General features: G+C 39.1%; 2 protein-coding genes and 1 non-coding gene across 3 annotated transcripts; 2 read left to right on the top strand and 1 right to left on the bottom strand.

Annotated features, from left to right (window-relative positions):
* Window positions 1-794: 794 nt before the first annotated feature.
* psma5 (proteasome 20S subunit alpha 5) lies at window positions 795-4,506 on the bottom strand. The gene is made up of 10 exons (XM_029431758.1): window positions 4,376-4,506; window positions 4,027-4,077; window positions 3,511-3,577; window positions 3,261-3,387; window positions 2,313-2,380; window positions 2,113-2,220; window positions 1,807-1,865; window positions 1,590-1,692; window positions 1,303-1,389; window positions 795-1,150 (listed from the first exon to the last, which is right to left on the bottom strand). The coding sequence occupies exons 2-10, from the start codon at window positions 4,053-4,055 to the stop codon at window positions 1,073-1,075; spliced, it is 726 nt and encodes a 241-aa protein (XP_029287618.1). The 5' UTR covers window positions 4,056-4,077; window positions 4,376-4,506; the 3' UTR covers window positions 795-1,072.
* Window positions 4,507-4,832: 326 nt separating this feature from the next.
* trnae-uuc (transfer RNA glutamic acid (anticodon UUC)) lies at window positions 4,833-4,904 on the top strand. Its single transcript has one exon. It is a non-coding gene; the product is annotated as a tRNA-Glu (tRNA).
* A 1,174-nt stretch (window positions 4,905-6,078) lies between these two features.
* LOC115008935 (matrix remodeling-associated protein 8-like) lies at window positions 6,079-15,699 on the top strand. Its single transcript, XM_029432846.1, is given in 13 exon segments — window positions 6,079-6,353; window positions 6,951-6,977; window positions 7,096-7,127; window positions 7,129-7,402; window positions 8,246-8,347; window positions 8,441-8,574; window positions 8,694-8,873; window positions 10,522-10,663; window positions 13,919-14,077; window positions 14,163-14,187; window positions 14,268-14,353; window positions 14,434-14,505; window positions 14,903-15,699. Coding segments are annotated over 13 exon segments (1,308 nt in total). The 5' UTR covers window positions 6,079-6,301; the 3' UTR covers window positions 14,926-15,699.
* Window positions 15,700-16,805: the final 1,106 nt, after the last annotated feature.

Genomic DNA, 16,805 nt, shown 5'->3' with positions numbered 1-16,805 from the left:
ACACACATAATAGGATTAGTTTACTTTTGAAAAACTTATATATGAAATATCTTATACTATTCTAGCAGTTCCTAAATATGAAGTCCTATAGAAACTGACATACACAAAAATATAACTGATAACCTCAAAGATAAATAACAGTTAAGTGCTCAAAATTGTGTAAAAAGAAATATGCTTTTTAATTTTAACCTCCAACCGCTTTTTCTTTTACAATCAACCCGTTGATTTAATACATTTTAAATGAATTTAGTTTACTCTTCTATTTCTAAAGAAATGGAAAATGTGGTGAGAACATTTTGAGTGAAACTAGACAAATGAATTAGTGTATGCCAAGACCCCCGAAACACATTAAAAAAAAAGATAAGAAAATTAAGGGGCGAGTGAAAGACTGTTTAACGGTTGTAGAACAAAATATATAAAAAGGTTTGCAAGTGCCAGTGGTAATAAAACACTTTTAAATTATTATTTAGGAGCACCTTTTGCCTTCATTAGATAGTGATAGGAAACAAATATGTGGGGTGACAAACAGTCAGCTACTCAAACCCATAACTCTAAATAATGTTTTTGTTTCTAATAAATGGTTCAATTAAAATCTTTTTTTGTAGTGGACAAACTTTCAGACCCCACTGTTGCAACAAAACAATCCTTTTATCACTCTGTGATGTATAAGTGTTACAAAGCACAATGCTTAATCGAGTGTAACCATCATACTGAAAACAGTAAGAACACAAGAAATACACAGAGTCAGACCTCTTGCGGAATACAACAGTTTAATTGTACTAATTCGTAACAAAAAAATACCCCCCCACCCCCCCTACTGTTTTCCTGCCGCTCAGTTGTAAGCGCTGGTCAGACTGCTGTACAGAGTTGTTCAGATACTGAGAGACAAGTAGTTATTAAGCACAATACAAAGAGAAACCTCTTATGCAATCCAGAAAAATTCTGAATGCAGCGAGAAGAATGTGCTGATGGGAAGTTGTGGTTGTGTTGTGACATTCAGCTCAGGTGTACTTCCATGTCCTCTCCTCTCCTTCCCAGAACTCAAACCAAGACTTCCAAGTATTTTCCTGCTCTAGATATCCTTGATTACATCCTCCAGCTCCTCTTTGGAATACATGTGGAAAGTTTTCCCGGGCTCTACCGTTGCGAGCTACAGAAGGGACACAGACAAACAAAGCCAGAATGAAACCTGAGGATTTAAACTGTGGCATTGTTGTGCAAACTTTTTTCAAACAATAAATAATTGCATTTGTTTCTGATTTGGTTTCAACTACACATTGGGTGAGAAAATGAGGAACGAACCTCAATGTTGGTGGAGTTGAGCTTCTCCTCCATCACTTGCTTCAGAATGGTGAGAGACGACTTGATGGCGTCTTTTAATGTCATGGACTGTCAGTTGTCCATTGAGTGAGAGAAAAACAGAAAAGATACAACTCATCAACCCTGGTCATTTTCATGTCTTTCCTTTATTTTTCAATGACTTGTATATTAAAAAATGATTTATTAAGTCCCTCACAAGATAGCAGTTTATTAACATTATAATTTGCTTAACTGTTGCGGTTTAAACATAAACATGCAGTGGTCGGTACCTTGTGGTAGACCTCTTGCAGAGAGCTCTGTGCTCCCTCAGACGCTGAGCCGATGGCCCGAGCATCACACTGCACAAAGGTTCCTGATGGGTCCATGTGGTACCTTCATTCATAAACAAATAACAGTGATGTCTCTGTGTAGTCAGATTTAAAAGTGAACACGTTTCAGTTTTAAAGGCTAAGTATGAAAAGTGCACAAATAGAAATCTTTACGTACAGCTGGGGTCCTTTTTCATCAACTCCCCCGAACAGAAGTGCTACACCGAATGGTCGACTCTGTGTAGACGGCAGCGAGGAACAGAGCAGAGAGAAGAATACAAGTTTACTCTAAAAATATCAAACATTAAGCCTTTGAAAAAAACAAAACAAGCATTGGCTCAAGGTTTGAAAATACGAGTATTTCAGTATGAAAATAAGTCTAGTTTTTTGTTCATGAGTAATATTTATTATGCGGTGCTATGCTTTCTATATAAAAAGGTATATTTTTATGTTTTCTTCCATGATTTGTAAATGTGTGACTGACCATGGCACCGGGATCAGCGTCCTCCTCACCAAACTGCAGCGCTAGGTTGGACACAGCCTGAGTCACACTCTCCACTGTCATCGTCTCATTGTAAGTGAACCAGTGGTTCTGGGGGGGAAGAGATACATAAAGGTTAATCATAGGTAAAACACAAAGGGACTCATAAACTGCTTATATTACAGTGTGCTCAGCAGTCATACCTGTGTTTCCACTCTTGCTTTGTCAATAAGAGTCTTGGCATCAGCTATCAAGCCACTCATGGCGCAACCTTTTAGGGAAACAGAAAGAAAATAAAGAAACTGCTGGTCTTCTACATGCTATAAAGCAACTATCAGCATTGTCAAACTGCCAGAAATGTAATGTCCTTCCATGTTATCTGAGGGAACAATATTATGCAAGATTATGGGTGTTATCATTGCCACTGATCAAACTTTGAAGTCACATGTAAAGGTCACATGACTGAACCAGCATCCTCTCAATTAAACATCACGAATGTGCGTTTTACTGGAAAAGAAATCCCAAAGCTCTCAAAATATTTAAGCAGGTACTCTATCAATATCCACCATTTAGAATTGCTAATACTTTCATTGCTACTTTTTTTTTTAATTTTGTTATCATGTATTCCTTTATTTTTGAAGATAAACAGGTTTTAGGGTAACCACATCCAAAATAGTTTTACAGGTGCAGGACGGAAAAAGGCAAGAATCAAACAAAAGACGAGCACACTGTATTAAACACTCACATCAATTTCAATTTTGCCCCCTTGGATCTAACAGACATCTTTGCCCAGGCAGACAAAGATTGATACAAGTTTATAATACAGTGTGCAGTTGTCTTGATCGAGTCCTTCCTTGATTTTAGACAATTCAAATGTTACCCTAATTTTCAACCTTTCTTTCAGAGTGAAATGCGTTGCATTTAAAATGTGCAAAACATGCAATACAAAAACAGTTTCATTGAGCAACTGATTGTTTCCCCAATCTTACTGGTTGTCTACTTTATGATTACAGCACCCAGCAAATGTATTAACATTATAATAGAATTACAATTCAGTCTCATGTTAACATACACTACCTACACTCAAGCACTTCAGTCGACATCCAAGTTTGTAGTTCAGTAAATAAGTGTCTGACTGTCTTGTCACCTACCGATGTGAGTGTCAATCTCAACGATCTTTTCAATGCTGTTGGGCTCCATCAGCGGAGAGGTGATCCTCTTCTCCACAGCCAGACACACACCCTCTGATGTCTGGATACCGATGGCTGTAGAGCCCAACTGGGAAAGCCAAACCAAACAAAACTCATGAGCTTTGAGGTTCATTTTCCAGTTAAGTATATAATAATATCAAACAGAAGAAGGATATTAGTAAACTGAAGTGATTCAGAATGTAATACTCACTTTTATGGCCTCTATGGCATATTCAACCTGGAACAATCTTCCTTCAGGAGAGAATGTGTTCACTCCTCTGAAAGATGTGAATAATTATTAATGAAAGGTTATCAGTTCAACATAGGTGGAAAACAAGTTGTGCTGCCAACAAATAATGTAACGGTATTGGGTTTGTGTTTAAGGTCACCACTCATAAGATAGTCTTTTAGCTATCTATCTTGAGTAGAACACTATTGAACACAACATTTTAATCTAAATTGAGTTTTCGTGCTTAATTAAAAAGGTATTTAAAAATAGCGATAACGAAAGTGAAAGCAAACTAACTTGTTGCAAAGTGACTAGCTAGCTGCTAGCTAACTACTTGCTACAAACAACTACCAAGTTACAACAAAGGTTGGAAACAAAAGTATTTCCAGATTTCATGGGGCATTCAAAATCATAAATTTTAAACTGTACTCTCTTGAGTTTGCTCGTTCACACTGAGAAGCGTTCAATAAATGACAAAGCAGTTTGTGTTGCACTTACCTGTCATATTCCGATCTTGTCAAAAACATCTTTCAACGTTAAACACAGGACCTGCAAAAAGAGGAGATTGTTCTATGTAAGACTCCTGTTCTATAAAGATTAGATAAAGCAATTATAACAATTCGTTGCTTCGAGTTTGCCGTGACACAGGGTGATTAGCTAGCCAACGTTAGCTGCGATACCGAGCAAGCATGCTAGCTAACTGACGCAGCTAATCACTGAAACTGTACGGAAAATGTTCATAAAAGTCTAACATTAATATTTTGACATTATATTAACATTTAAAATAACATATATCATCAATTCGGCGACAGTCTTCTAAATAATTGTACTTGATAGACTCATTTACCTCCAGTAACAAACCCTTGAATGAGTTCGCTTGTTTCAGGGGAAGCGTCTGAGGTGTAACATCTAAACGCGCCGGTTGTCAACAAATCAGAAAACGAAAGTTCCGCGTGTGCTGACCTCTTCCTGAGCATCCATGGACAACAGCACAACATGCATCCAGCACAATATTTTAAATATCTGTTTGTAAGCAACGAGGACAAGTTATACTGCCTGATTTACAATATTTGGATATTCTGATCAAATGAAATATATCAAATTCACATGTTAGATAATAGGGCAGGATATTGTGATAAAGTCCACAATAAAAGACCATAATAAAAAGCAGATCTTATATTATTGATATTGTCGTTATTGAAATATAGATATTGTCAGTAATCATATTGTACAATGCTGCACTATTTATTTAGTGATAACGATAAATCATTTAATTTCTCAGAAGGCCTTAATAAGCGCATCGGTCCCATATGGTCTAGCGGTTAGGATTCCTGGTTTTCACCCAGGCGGCCCGGGTTCGACTCCCGGTATGGGAACTAACTTTTAAGGCAACGACAAATAGAAATGTAAATTCATGTGGTCTTATCAGATGGAAGAGAAGAAGTTCCGATGTAAATATTTAGAGCTTGTGCTGCTGTTGCTACCGCAAGATCCTTCGTGATCACCCGAATACACGCTGCAGAACTACGTCTTGCAATATTGTTACAAGGACAGTCTTTGGTGATTATACAGTATCTGTGTCGTCATTGTCTAAAATCAGCCACTAAGGGTCGTCTTTGAGCTGGATAAGAAGAGGTATCAGGAGGAGCAGTGGAAACATGCTGATACTGAGCTACTTTACTGGATCAATAGGCTTTATATTGTAATATACAGTAAATGTGAGGTACTTTAAAATGGCTTACATGTACTTACATGAGTGGAGGATTAATCAAAAGTTTGATATGACCGCCCTTTGTCCTGCTCTATCAATATTATTACCAGTCTATGTAGTATGCTGAGATCAAGCAGTGGTGAAAAACCTATTTAGATACTTTTATACCAACTCAAATCTTGTACCTATAGTAGCCTAAGTAGCCTACAGAAGTGGCCTATTGTAGCCTATCAATAAAGTATCCATAGTAAAAGTTCTCAACGATGTCTTCTGTCTATTAATTTCTATTAATCAATCTTTTAAAAAGTGTGTTTAAAAGTTAAAACGTTTGTTGAGCGATTAAAAAAAGAACTGTGCAATATAAATAAATGTCCCTTTCATAAATAAGCTTTTATTGGATTGTTATTATTATTATTATTATTATTATTATTATTATTATTATTATTATTATTATTATTATTATGCTCTGTACAAGCAGCATTTTTGTCTTCTGGCTTAAGGTGGAGTCAATAGTATTACTTTGTATACTATTGGGTAGAGTAATCTATAAGAATGCATATAAAAGTATCATATTAGAATACAACATTTTATCTGAAAAGTAAATAGCAAACGTAGCTGTCATACAAATCAAGTCGAGTAAAGTGCAGTATTTGCCTTTTGAAGTATTTATACTTCTACTTTAATTTATGTTATCTTATAAGATAACATAAAATAGGCTATACGTTGACAGTATTCGCAGATTTAGCTCACAAATCCCTCTTTAGGGATGTTGTAGGTACTGTTATAAGTTAAGTTTAGTGAGGAGAGGCCGGTGGTGTCGGGTGTCATTTCCCGGGTGGGATCAGTTTGGTTCGGTCCTGTTTTGGTTCAGTGTTGAAGCCCTAACGTGGCGCTGCGTGTTACTTCTTCAAACTCTGAAATCTGACCAAATCAAGTGCTGCTGCTGCTGCAGATGGATACACATTCCGTGTTTTCTTACCCGTATGATCGTGTGCCAGGTGTACAGCCTTGACAAGTCTCCAGCTATACATCCATGGTCTCCGAACTATTACAATTGTCGACATGAAGCCCGAGAGGGAGGACATCATTTTTCATGCTCTCCTCTTGATCCACAGTAAGTAGGCTGGAGTTTGGTAAGTGTAGCATTGTTTTGCAAACATATCCAGTGCGTGCAGAGTATGCAAACATAAGTTATCATAATATATTTAAAACTGTAGCCTGTTAAGGCCAAAAATCTGCAGCACTACTGGCATAAATTAGATTCAATTATAACGTGTTTTTAATTATTTTTCTCCTAATTACCTCATTTTCTTTGAATAGATTAAGCTCCATATTTAAAAACTTTAAAATGTATTTAAAGTCTTAAAATTAAATTAATACTAAAGCCAGACCTGACCTGATGCTTTTCTTCTGTCCGCTTCATGCTTCAGAGACACACAATTATGTCAGATGAGTTTAACTGCACATTTTGAATATTAGCATCAAGACTGTTGTTTTCAAGGCATATTTAGTTTTTAGTATAACAGTAAATTGGCTGCTAACCTTGAATCATTTTATTAATTGAACCAACTTCAGCATTAGTTTAAGAGGAATTTAGAGAGCCTTGCAACATGCAGTATTTATACATTTTAACACACATGCAGTGGCAGTCTGACAACGTCTGCTTAAGTGATTAATCTGTTCACTCCCCCCCCCCCTGTTTCTATTTCAGTCCCTGTGGCCTGCCTCTTCACTGCAGGTATGTTTCTCTTTGTGTGAATGTGCAGTTGTGATTCATATTTATGCATTTCTATGCAGGGATGTATTAGACGCTGAATGTCTCAGTGTGTAAACCCTACCCCCTCTCTGTCCTTCAGTGTCAGGGCAGTCTGACAGCAGCAGCAGTGTAGGTGGTGGCAGGGTACAATGTGACCGCCCCCGCTGGGTCCAGCGTAGTGCTTCAGTGTGTGAGCGGCCGCATGGTGTGGACCAGAGACAGGGTGAGGGACAGGCAGAGGGTGGTGCACTGGGACATGTACCGGGCTCGTCCAGACTACGCCATGGAGAGGGTGCTGGACATGTATTCTGAAGGGGGCCAGAGGATCTACAACTCCTACAACCAGGACAGGGTCGGCCTCAGTCCAAGAGCCTTCAGGGATGGAAACTTCTCCCTGGTCATCAAAGGTCACACTCACTGTCTTTCATTGTCTGTAGCTGTTGCTGAATTGTTCTCATTATGACTGACATTAGTTTGTCGGTCTGATTCATTACAGCTCTGCTTTTGTGTCATTTTCACAAGTGATCTTTTTAGAAGGACCAACTTGCTTATACTTGTACATAACCTTAGATTTAAGATCAATCTCTTATCCCTCCTGCCAGCCATCAGTTCCGGTTTGTACCAGTACGGAATCAAAGTCAAAAAAGAGTTACAAAAAATAGTTGAGACATCAGTGACCATAACGATGGCTTAATTTATTTATTTGTTTGTTGAAGTTGTAATATTGCCACAGTAATTCAGCTGTCAGTTGAGGACTTCCCCCAGGATGTTTGAAGTAGACGTTGTAAATCAAATCTTAATGCGTCCCATCTCAGGAGAATTATAGTTAGGTCACTTTTAAATACTAATCTTTTCATGTTTTATTTCATAAAGAGTTATTTATGTTTATGTGAGGAGCAGAGGAGGTCTTTGTCTTGTAAATCATGTGGTAAAACCTGCTCTTGCATTCAAGTGCCTGTGGGAAACTTGCAACATCCACACAAAGATACAATTGAGAGTTGACTCCAAAGCCCTTAATGATTATTTTCTTAACATCTGTGCTTTCTTGTTGCATGTCTGCCATTATTTATGTTTCCAACAGCTGGCATAAAAAATGCCAGTAATGAGAAGTTACAATATTTATGATATATAAACAACAGAACATTGTTGTAGTTTATTGTAGTAATTTACAATAAGTGAATAGATAACAACGATTTTCCCCAGCATAATCAGCATGTTTGCATATTGTGTGTTTCCGCATGTGATCACAGACGTGACAATGAATGACAGAGGTCTGTACTCTTGTAACCTCCACCATCTCTACTGCCACCTGTACGAGACAGTCAGAGTGCAGCTCAACGTCACTAAATCACGTAAGTATCGCACAGTACCGACTATCAGCTTCAATCTTAACTCATAGCAACTTTAAAGCTGACTCGGTTTGTCTTTTTCTTTTGCACATAAAGGTCGTAAAGAGCAGCGCTATTGGGATGGACACAAGGCGGTGTACGTGGTGCTGCTTGGCAATACCGTGGTGCTGCCATGTATCAACCGACGTAACGTGTGGACAGACTGGAGCGAGGAGGAGGAGGACCAGCAGGTGAGTGAAGTGCATGAGCTTGTTTGTATCAGTCTCAGACTAGATTTACTTTTAATTTAGAGGGATCATGTGGTATTTACTGAAACATGTAACTCCCTCCCTACCTTGGTGGCCTCCAGGTGGTCCACTGGGACCGTCAGTCCCAAGGAGTTCGCCATGACCGCGCTGACCGGCTGGTGGACTTGTACGCCTCTGGGGAGCAGCGTAGCAACGGACCCCTATTCCTCCAGAGGAAGATGAACATCAGCAGCCAAGCTTTCTCAGAGGGAGACTTTTCACTTTCCATATCTGATCTGCAGGTGTGTGTGTGTGTGTGTGTGTGTGTGTGTGTGTGTGTGTGTGTGTGTGTGTGTGTGTGTGTGTGTGTGTGTGTGTGTAAAAGGAGAGTAATTTAACAGAAAACACAGGAGCTTTCAGTACACATGGTAAATATATACTGCTATGACAAGAGGTACACTTGACACTGGAGTCAGTGTTACTGTGTGTGTGCATGTAAACAGTGTTTCCAGGACACATTGAACGTCCATAAGTAATGCAGCTCTATATCGCTCCGTAGGGAAAATGAGGTTGGCAGTCACATCAATAACAATAGTAACATAACAAACAATACAATATCTATCCAAAATAACTTCCCACCAGTCCCCTTTGTGCCATTTGAAGTGATGGCAAACAGAGAGAAGTTTACAGTCACATTTTAGGAATCTCGGGAACTTGGTGTTTTTGGATTTTGCTCATAAATCAAAACATAGGTTTAATACAGGCTCAGCGTGCTCAGCACTGTGAAACGGGGCTAGCTTTCCAGTCAGTCACAGGCAACATTCAGCTGAACGTTACACACTGATCTAATATACAAACTGTGTAAACATTACCTTCAAAACATCAGCATGGTTTAATAGTCATTATGAGCCAATGCTCATGTTCCGTGCTAAATGGGGGTAAGAGAAGTTATCATGGATGCAAATATTTCAGCTTAGGTGATATAGTTGCCAGGTTACTACTGTTGTTACTTATGCTTTACTAAGATGGTGAACATAGTAAACAGTATAGAGAAACAGCAGCATGTTAGCATGTACATATATAACACTGCACAGCATAGTAGAGTCCTAAAAGAAACCCCATAATTAAAGGGGGAAAAATGGAAGAAACCTCAGGGAGAGCAACTGAGGAGGGATCCCTCTCCCAGGACGGACAGACGTGCAATAGATGTCGTGTGTACAGGATAAACAACATAGTACAAATACAACATTTGACAGAAATTATGTTGTGTTGAAAAAAGAGAAAGTTTGGATGAATCCAGGAAAATGTCAAAAAGGCTTCCCGGTGTCCAGCAGGACCAGGGCAGCAGGCGCAGCCACGATTCCTGATCCTGACGTAAACTTTATCAGAGGCAACCTGCCACATGAGACACAGAAACTCCGGGGATGATACCCCGGATGATGTGTTAGTAACATACATTTAGACTGACATATTCTTCATGTCTCAGCCAGGTTTCAGTGAGACAAAATAAATCAATCTTATTGTCTGATATTAAATCATTTACCAATCCAGCTTTCGTTGATAAAGATCTGATGTTTAGGAGCCCACATTTAATTTTTCGATTTAGTTGCACTTTTGCAGCGGTGGTGTTTATTTTAATTAGGTTTTCATGTATAACTCCTCTTCTGTTAACCATAGACTATTAATTATCGTGAGGGGAACTATCAAACTGTCAAAAATAGTCTGTTTGTTTTGGTTAAAGGGTTAAATTACTGATGTAAACTGATATAAACACTTCTCTAACAGTACCAGAAACCTTTAATAACCTATACTTAGCTAGTCTTCCATGTCTATTCTGGTGTTTTTGAATTTCAGCTTCTTTTTGTTGTTGTTGGTTACATTTGATCACAGACCTTTTTCTTCTGAATGCACATACAGTATAATGTGTGTTTGTCTGTATTCAACATACAGCCCGCAGACCAGGGGATGTATTCCTGCCACCTCCACCACCATTACTGTGGTCTGCATGAGAGAAGAGAGTTTCAGGTCACAGTGCAAGCACCAGTGATTCAGACCACCCTGCCAGCCAAAGCCCTACCGAGTGAAGACAAAGGTAACACACACACACACACACACACACACACACACACACACACACACACACACACATGAGTGCCTTAGCAGAGTGGATGTTCTATGACTTAGTAGACCTGAACTATCATGTGTACAATTAGGATAAAAAAAACAACACACATCTGTTCTTTCCCTCACTCTTCCCCTCTGCGCCTTCTCGTTTTGTCCTCATTCATCCTTGCCATGTTTCGTCTCGGCCTTAGACTCTCCACGGAGCAAAGTAACATTAGAGGAAGAAGAGAGGAGAGGAGGAGGGGAAGAAAAGCCCTGAACTCTACTGTTTGTTTCATGAGAGATTTCCTTCTTGCACTGTCAGCTTGCCTGATGCCAGACCCCTGAAACCACACACACTCCCTCATCGCCTCACACCTTTTTCTCACCCACTGCTCACTATTATTTCATCCTTGTGCCACTACTCAACAGACTTTTGTTCTTGTTGTTTTGGGGGTGGTCTGTTTTTGTTTAGTGCATAATCCATTTTCTTTTCTGCTCGTTCATCTGTTTCTCCTCTCTCAATTGTTTAGTTCACATTTCTTTGTGCTTTGACCGGCCTGAATTTTTTTTCTTCTCTAAGTGTATATTAAAAAGAGGGAAAGAGAAGAAGAGAGGATTGGCACATTGGCATGCAGGCTGCCTACCTCAAATTCCTGGAGAATGAGAACGTTTTTTGGTGCATGCGTCTGTATTTCCAGTAGGTAACTGAAGCAAAGCTGATGATGGCAGAGATACATCAATGTGGGAAAATCATTTAGAGCGGTTTAGAAATGAAATGAGAAATGCCTGTGGTCAAGTCCATGTGTGTGTGTGTGTGTGCGTGCGTGAGAGAGAGAGAGAAAGAGCACGCCAACTGCGATCTCATTTCGGTGGAATCTCTCGGATACAGTCTTTAGTCTGTATCCAACGCTCTGCCCACACAATTAATCCTTCACTCTCCGAGCTGTAATAATACAGAAGGATTGCACCATGAGAATTGTATTGGTTAGGAACAAGATGCATACATAATATATCTCCAGCGCAGGAGTGAGTTTGCAGTTTCTTCCTCTGTGCTCTCAGACATTAGAAGCCCACTGTAGTATTTGATCCTCTTATCGGCTCCTGTTTTGCCCTCTCTGTCTGCTTTCCTGTTGACTTTGGCTCTCTCCTGGTGGAGACGTTTTACTCGTCCCTCTGTCCAGCCTTCTTTCTGTGTTTCCCCCTTTGAGGATCCCTCATTCTTAGGTTTGTTTATTTTCATCACGCTTATTCCTCTTGCTCTTTTCCATTGTTTTTCTCACTTTCTTTTTGCCTTTCCTTATGAAGAAAGAGAAGGGTTTTCAGTGGTTTATGGACAAGATCAGGAAGTTTGCTTCATCTGTGCGGCAGCTGGCAACACAGACAGACTGAGACAGAGAGGGATGAGGTTTTTGAAATAGAGGGAGATACATAAAGGAAGACTGAGGGACGGGGACGAGGAATATGTTTATGAAATAGGGGAGAGGAGATATAGGTCACCCCTCCCTCCTTCCCTCCTTCCCTCCCATCACAGTTATTTGTCAGTGCAGTGTGAGCAAGGAGAGTACGGGGCAACCAGTCTAAACACAAACACACATGTTCTCGTATGAGCGCTAGTATATAATATCTTTAAACTAAACAAAAGGATCAGAGAGGATTTGTAATGTTAATGAACATGTTTTCATGTACTCTGCAGAATGTGAATAATGTGAATAATGCACGTTAAGTTTGTGTTTGGGATCAAGGTCTTTTCTAGCTTCATTTTGAGAGGCAAAACTCTGGAGAAACATCTCACCGTCCCCTTCCTCTCCCTTGGCTCCCCTCCTCTGTTCCACCCTGCTCTGACCTTCCTTCACTCCTCTTCCTCGCTTTGCTTTTCTGTGTTTTACTGCCAGGAAAAGTAAATCACAGCATGACATTCTGTCTGGATCTCATTTTGGCTCAAATATGTTGAGTCTGAGGTCCACAGCTGCTTCTTGCCTTGCACCTTTTTTACAAGGCAAAATGAAACCAGGCTTTCCCTCCCCCTCTGCCTCTCAACTCTCAGCAGTACACATAACACATAACACTTAATACTTAATTATTCCTCACTTCCCTGGAAATGTGTTATGCATTTTTCTTACAGCCAGGAAATGTCATCGCATGTAAAAAGAAAAAGAAAAAAAGATTTGCAAGGTGTCAGAGCTTTCGTGGCATCACACACACTCACACTCGTGCACACGCACACGCCGCCATATACACACACTGAACAAATGATTACCATTGGGCTTCGAGTCTCAGTCACAGAATGCCCGTTAACAAAGTCAAGATTAATTTGAGCAGAAAGGAAGTTCAAAAGTCCAGTCTTTTATTGAGTTCAGTGTCCAAAACAAATTGGTAGCAAAAATGAGGTTATGAAAGTGACCTTGTGGACCTTTGGCGATTACAAAACAGATATTTAATTCATACATTGAAAAAGAGAATAATTTCCTTCATTAAATTATTTCCTAGATTAAGAGTTTACCAAAGTTATTACAGTTCATCCGAAGGGGGATATGAATATGTCTCAATTTGTATGACAACCCATCAAAAAGGTTGTTGAGACATTTCACTCAAACTTACAAATGGCAACCTCATGGCGGCTCTTGAGGAAAAGGATACCAATGAGAAATGTCTCATCAGTGAATCATGAATGTCTGGACCAAAGTTTGGGTCGTGTCTAGATGCTAACCCTCATTATGCAAAACTTTGCGAAAACTCACAAGACTTGCTGCCCAACGATCTATGCTAACTATAACCATTCAAGGTCAATACCTTACCTCAACTATGTTGCAAGAGTTTCGCAAATCGAGTGTCACCATCTCTACACGACCCAAATTTGTGCCAATCCAACGAGGAGATGTTGCGATATTTCACAAAATAGTTGAAAACATTGGCCTGTTGGTGGCGCTAGAAGAAAAAGTCAGAGTATCAGTAAAGTCGTATTGATTCTTTAGGTACCATGAATATCTGCGCCCAAGGGCATTGTGATCCATCTAATAGTTGTTGAGATATTTCAGTATGCACTAATGTGGTGGACGGACCTGTAGGAACTACCCTACAAATAAAGTTAAATGGCAGTTCTGTATTACTCATGAGGTGTGTAGTCTGTTCTTGTTTATTACATTTGTAAACCTCAAGATGACACATTGGTCTGTTTGTGAGAGAAAATATGAAGAACAGAGGAGCACTAAATGCTGACTGTTGTGCTCTCCTCACTACTCAGACACCGCCAAGGCTGAATCACCGCGAGTCATCAATGTTATTCTACCCGACCAGAGACACCACTTTCTCCTGCCGCTGGGCTACGTCCTCACCACCTTCCTGCTCCTGGCATTCATTATCCTCATCATCATCCTCATCACACGCAGGCGTAGCACCAAAGGTCTGACCTGCAGTACCTCAGTCTGACTTTAGATTTACATTCAATTTACATCTCTGAATCTCATCTAATTTTCTGGTGTTTTCAGAGTTTTACCCGCAGCCATCCATGAGGTGAGAATACACACACAAAAAAACACACACACACACACTCACTGTGTTACCTTTAAACACACTCAGACGTCTATTGATAGGTCCAGCAGAAGTCAAAGCAGCTCGGAAGAGTTTGAGATGGACGTTACTGAAGTGAATGTGAGCAGTCTGGACGAGAAAGGATTTGGTGAGTCGGAAGAAAGAGAAAGAAAGTGGCTTTTATTCTCGACTGTATGTGTGTTTTGACTTTCTCCTGTGTGACTTTAGACTACAAGAACAACCTGCTGAAAGAGATGGTCCACGTGAACACTCAGCCTAAAGTCATTGATCTTGACAAAGGTAACGCACACACACACACACACACAGTCAGCTATCATGTATGGGCTCATTTTCATTCTCATTATTCCTAGTTATAAGGGTAGCCATAATTAAACAAATTACAAGGAATTGGTTTAAATATGATTACTTAAAAAACTCCAAATGGAAGGATTCTGTAAATATAAATAACCAATTAAAAATCTATCAATTCATATCTTTGAATAAAGATGGGAAAAATGGGTGAGGTATACAATGCTAATGCTAATGCTTTTTTCCCGCCTGTTTCTTTGAATATTATCATGACTTTTTTTCTCTTTAATCTGTAACTATATAATTTCTTAAAATGCAATTTAAAAAAAGAATACTAAATTATTTTATATTTATATTTAACCTCAATTTTGTCTTTGCTTATTTGCAGAAATGCAGAAATTTTCTAAGTGAGGAAAAGACGAATAAAAAATGAAACTGGAGTCACTGGCTGGTCCAGAGGCTGCGCTCCAAACTGAACACCTCCACACTGCCTAATGTTCAGGCACGAGAGACAGCAAGAGACTAAATGCAGAAAACCGGTTTAAAAAAAAGCTCACATTGAGGCCTTGTGTTTTCAAATTGTCAGTATTAGGGACCAAGAAAATTGTATTTTGTTTTCCTCAATTGTACTTCAAACAGAAAACTAAAAAGATTGGACTTGGACCAATGGCGCCACCCAGAGGGGAGTCTAAACACCGCCTTGTCTGTTAAATAATAGAGCAATGTCTGCATATGTTGAATAAAGTTGTGATTGAGTGAATTTGAACTCAGTTGTTACTGCTTCGATCATTATTCCTCAAGTGTAAAAATAAGATTTTCACTTCGTTCTTTTCTGTCTTACTCACTAATCATCTTGGCTTAACTGACTGGACTGAAGCACCACTGAAGCGCTACAATCAGTGTGTAGTTACTGCTTCCTGTAGGCTATGATAACTGTATGCTAACTGACCAATGAAGCAGTGTATGTAAAACATGTTTTATTTTGATGCTTAGACTGTATTTGTTGTGGAATGTGTACTTTTTTACATGTATTAAAATTCAACGTGTGACACTGATTTTTAACTGAAGTTGGTTATTCGTAATTGGTTTGAAGAGATAACGTTGTCTCTTTGTATTCAAATGACGGACATGTTTATGTTTATTGATTTTTCCCAAATAAACCAGGTTCATAGACCTTTTCCACAACAGATATTTTCACTTCACGCAGGAAAACACAGGTTGAACAAATAAGATTAACAATTCGATTTGACTTTCAACTTTAAGGTCACAATTCGATTCAAACTATTTTATTTTAACTGTCATTTAGATATTTTTTTTAGTGTAGGCCGTATAGTCACATTTAAATATGTTATTTATGTTATTTATTTATATGTAATAATGTCTTTTCTGGGGATAAACTTTATGCTACACATGAACAAAAAGAGCCACTAGACGACAGAAGGGTACAGCTTGAGTTTACCTGCAAAAAGCCAGCAGATCTTGGACCATAGAGTTTCTGTCAATAACACGTTTACTGTGAGATCCAGATAAACTGCACTCTGTTGTCTTTCAGATGCAAGATCCAAGTAAACTTTGCTGTGTTGACTTTTAGCTGCCAGCTCCCAGTAAACTGCGTTGTATTGTCTTTGAGCTTCAGGCTTAGGTAAACTGCGTTTTTCTTCTGACGCGCACATGTAGGTGGAGGTTGGAGAGAGAAAGAATACTGGGAGAATCGCTGATCCGATTTTTGATTCCAATGATTGAAATTGAAAGCTTATTTTGATAGATTTTTTGATGACATTGTTGTGAGCAGTTTCATGTAGGAACTACTTTCTTTCTACCAAACTACACCCGCCAACGAGTGAGCATGTGCCTCTTGCACGCTTCCTTCTGCGTGGTTATACGGTGGGCCAGCCACTGGTAGCACTGATGAGTATATAAGCTGTACAACTTCATCCATGATAGACGGTATCAGCATAGCTATTACTTTTGTGTATCGTTTTTAACAGATGGTCACACCCAAGTACATGTTACGTACATAGTTTTATTTATTCATTCCTTTGTGTCACAAACAAACAGTCCCTGAATTCAAGACCAATGGCTTTTTATACACTTTGTAAAGTTTGTTTTGTGTACTTTATATAAAATACATGGTACTGTAATATTTTTATTTGTACAGGTAAAATCTGATTGAGACACAGGGTCTCATTCTCAAGAGAGACCTGATCAAATGGTAACAGTACCATACAAGTTACAGACTTACAGGACACTAAACACAGAGGCAACAGTCAAATAAAACATCATAATATACT

This window comes from Cottoperca gobio, chromosome 5, assembly GCF_900634415.1.
Source record: "Cottoperca gobio chromosome 5, fCotGob3.1, whole genome shotgun sequence".
Taxonomy (NCBI): domain Eukaryota; kingdom Metazoa; phylum Chordata; class Actinopteri; order Perciformes; family Bovichtidae; genus Cottoperca; species Cottoperca gobio.
Note: the sequence above shows the minus strand (reverse complement) of the source record. Positions and strands in the feature narration are given on the sequence as shown.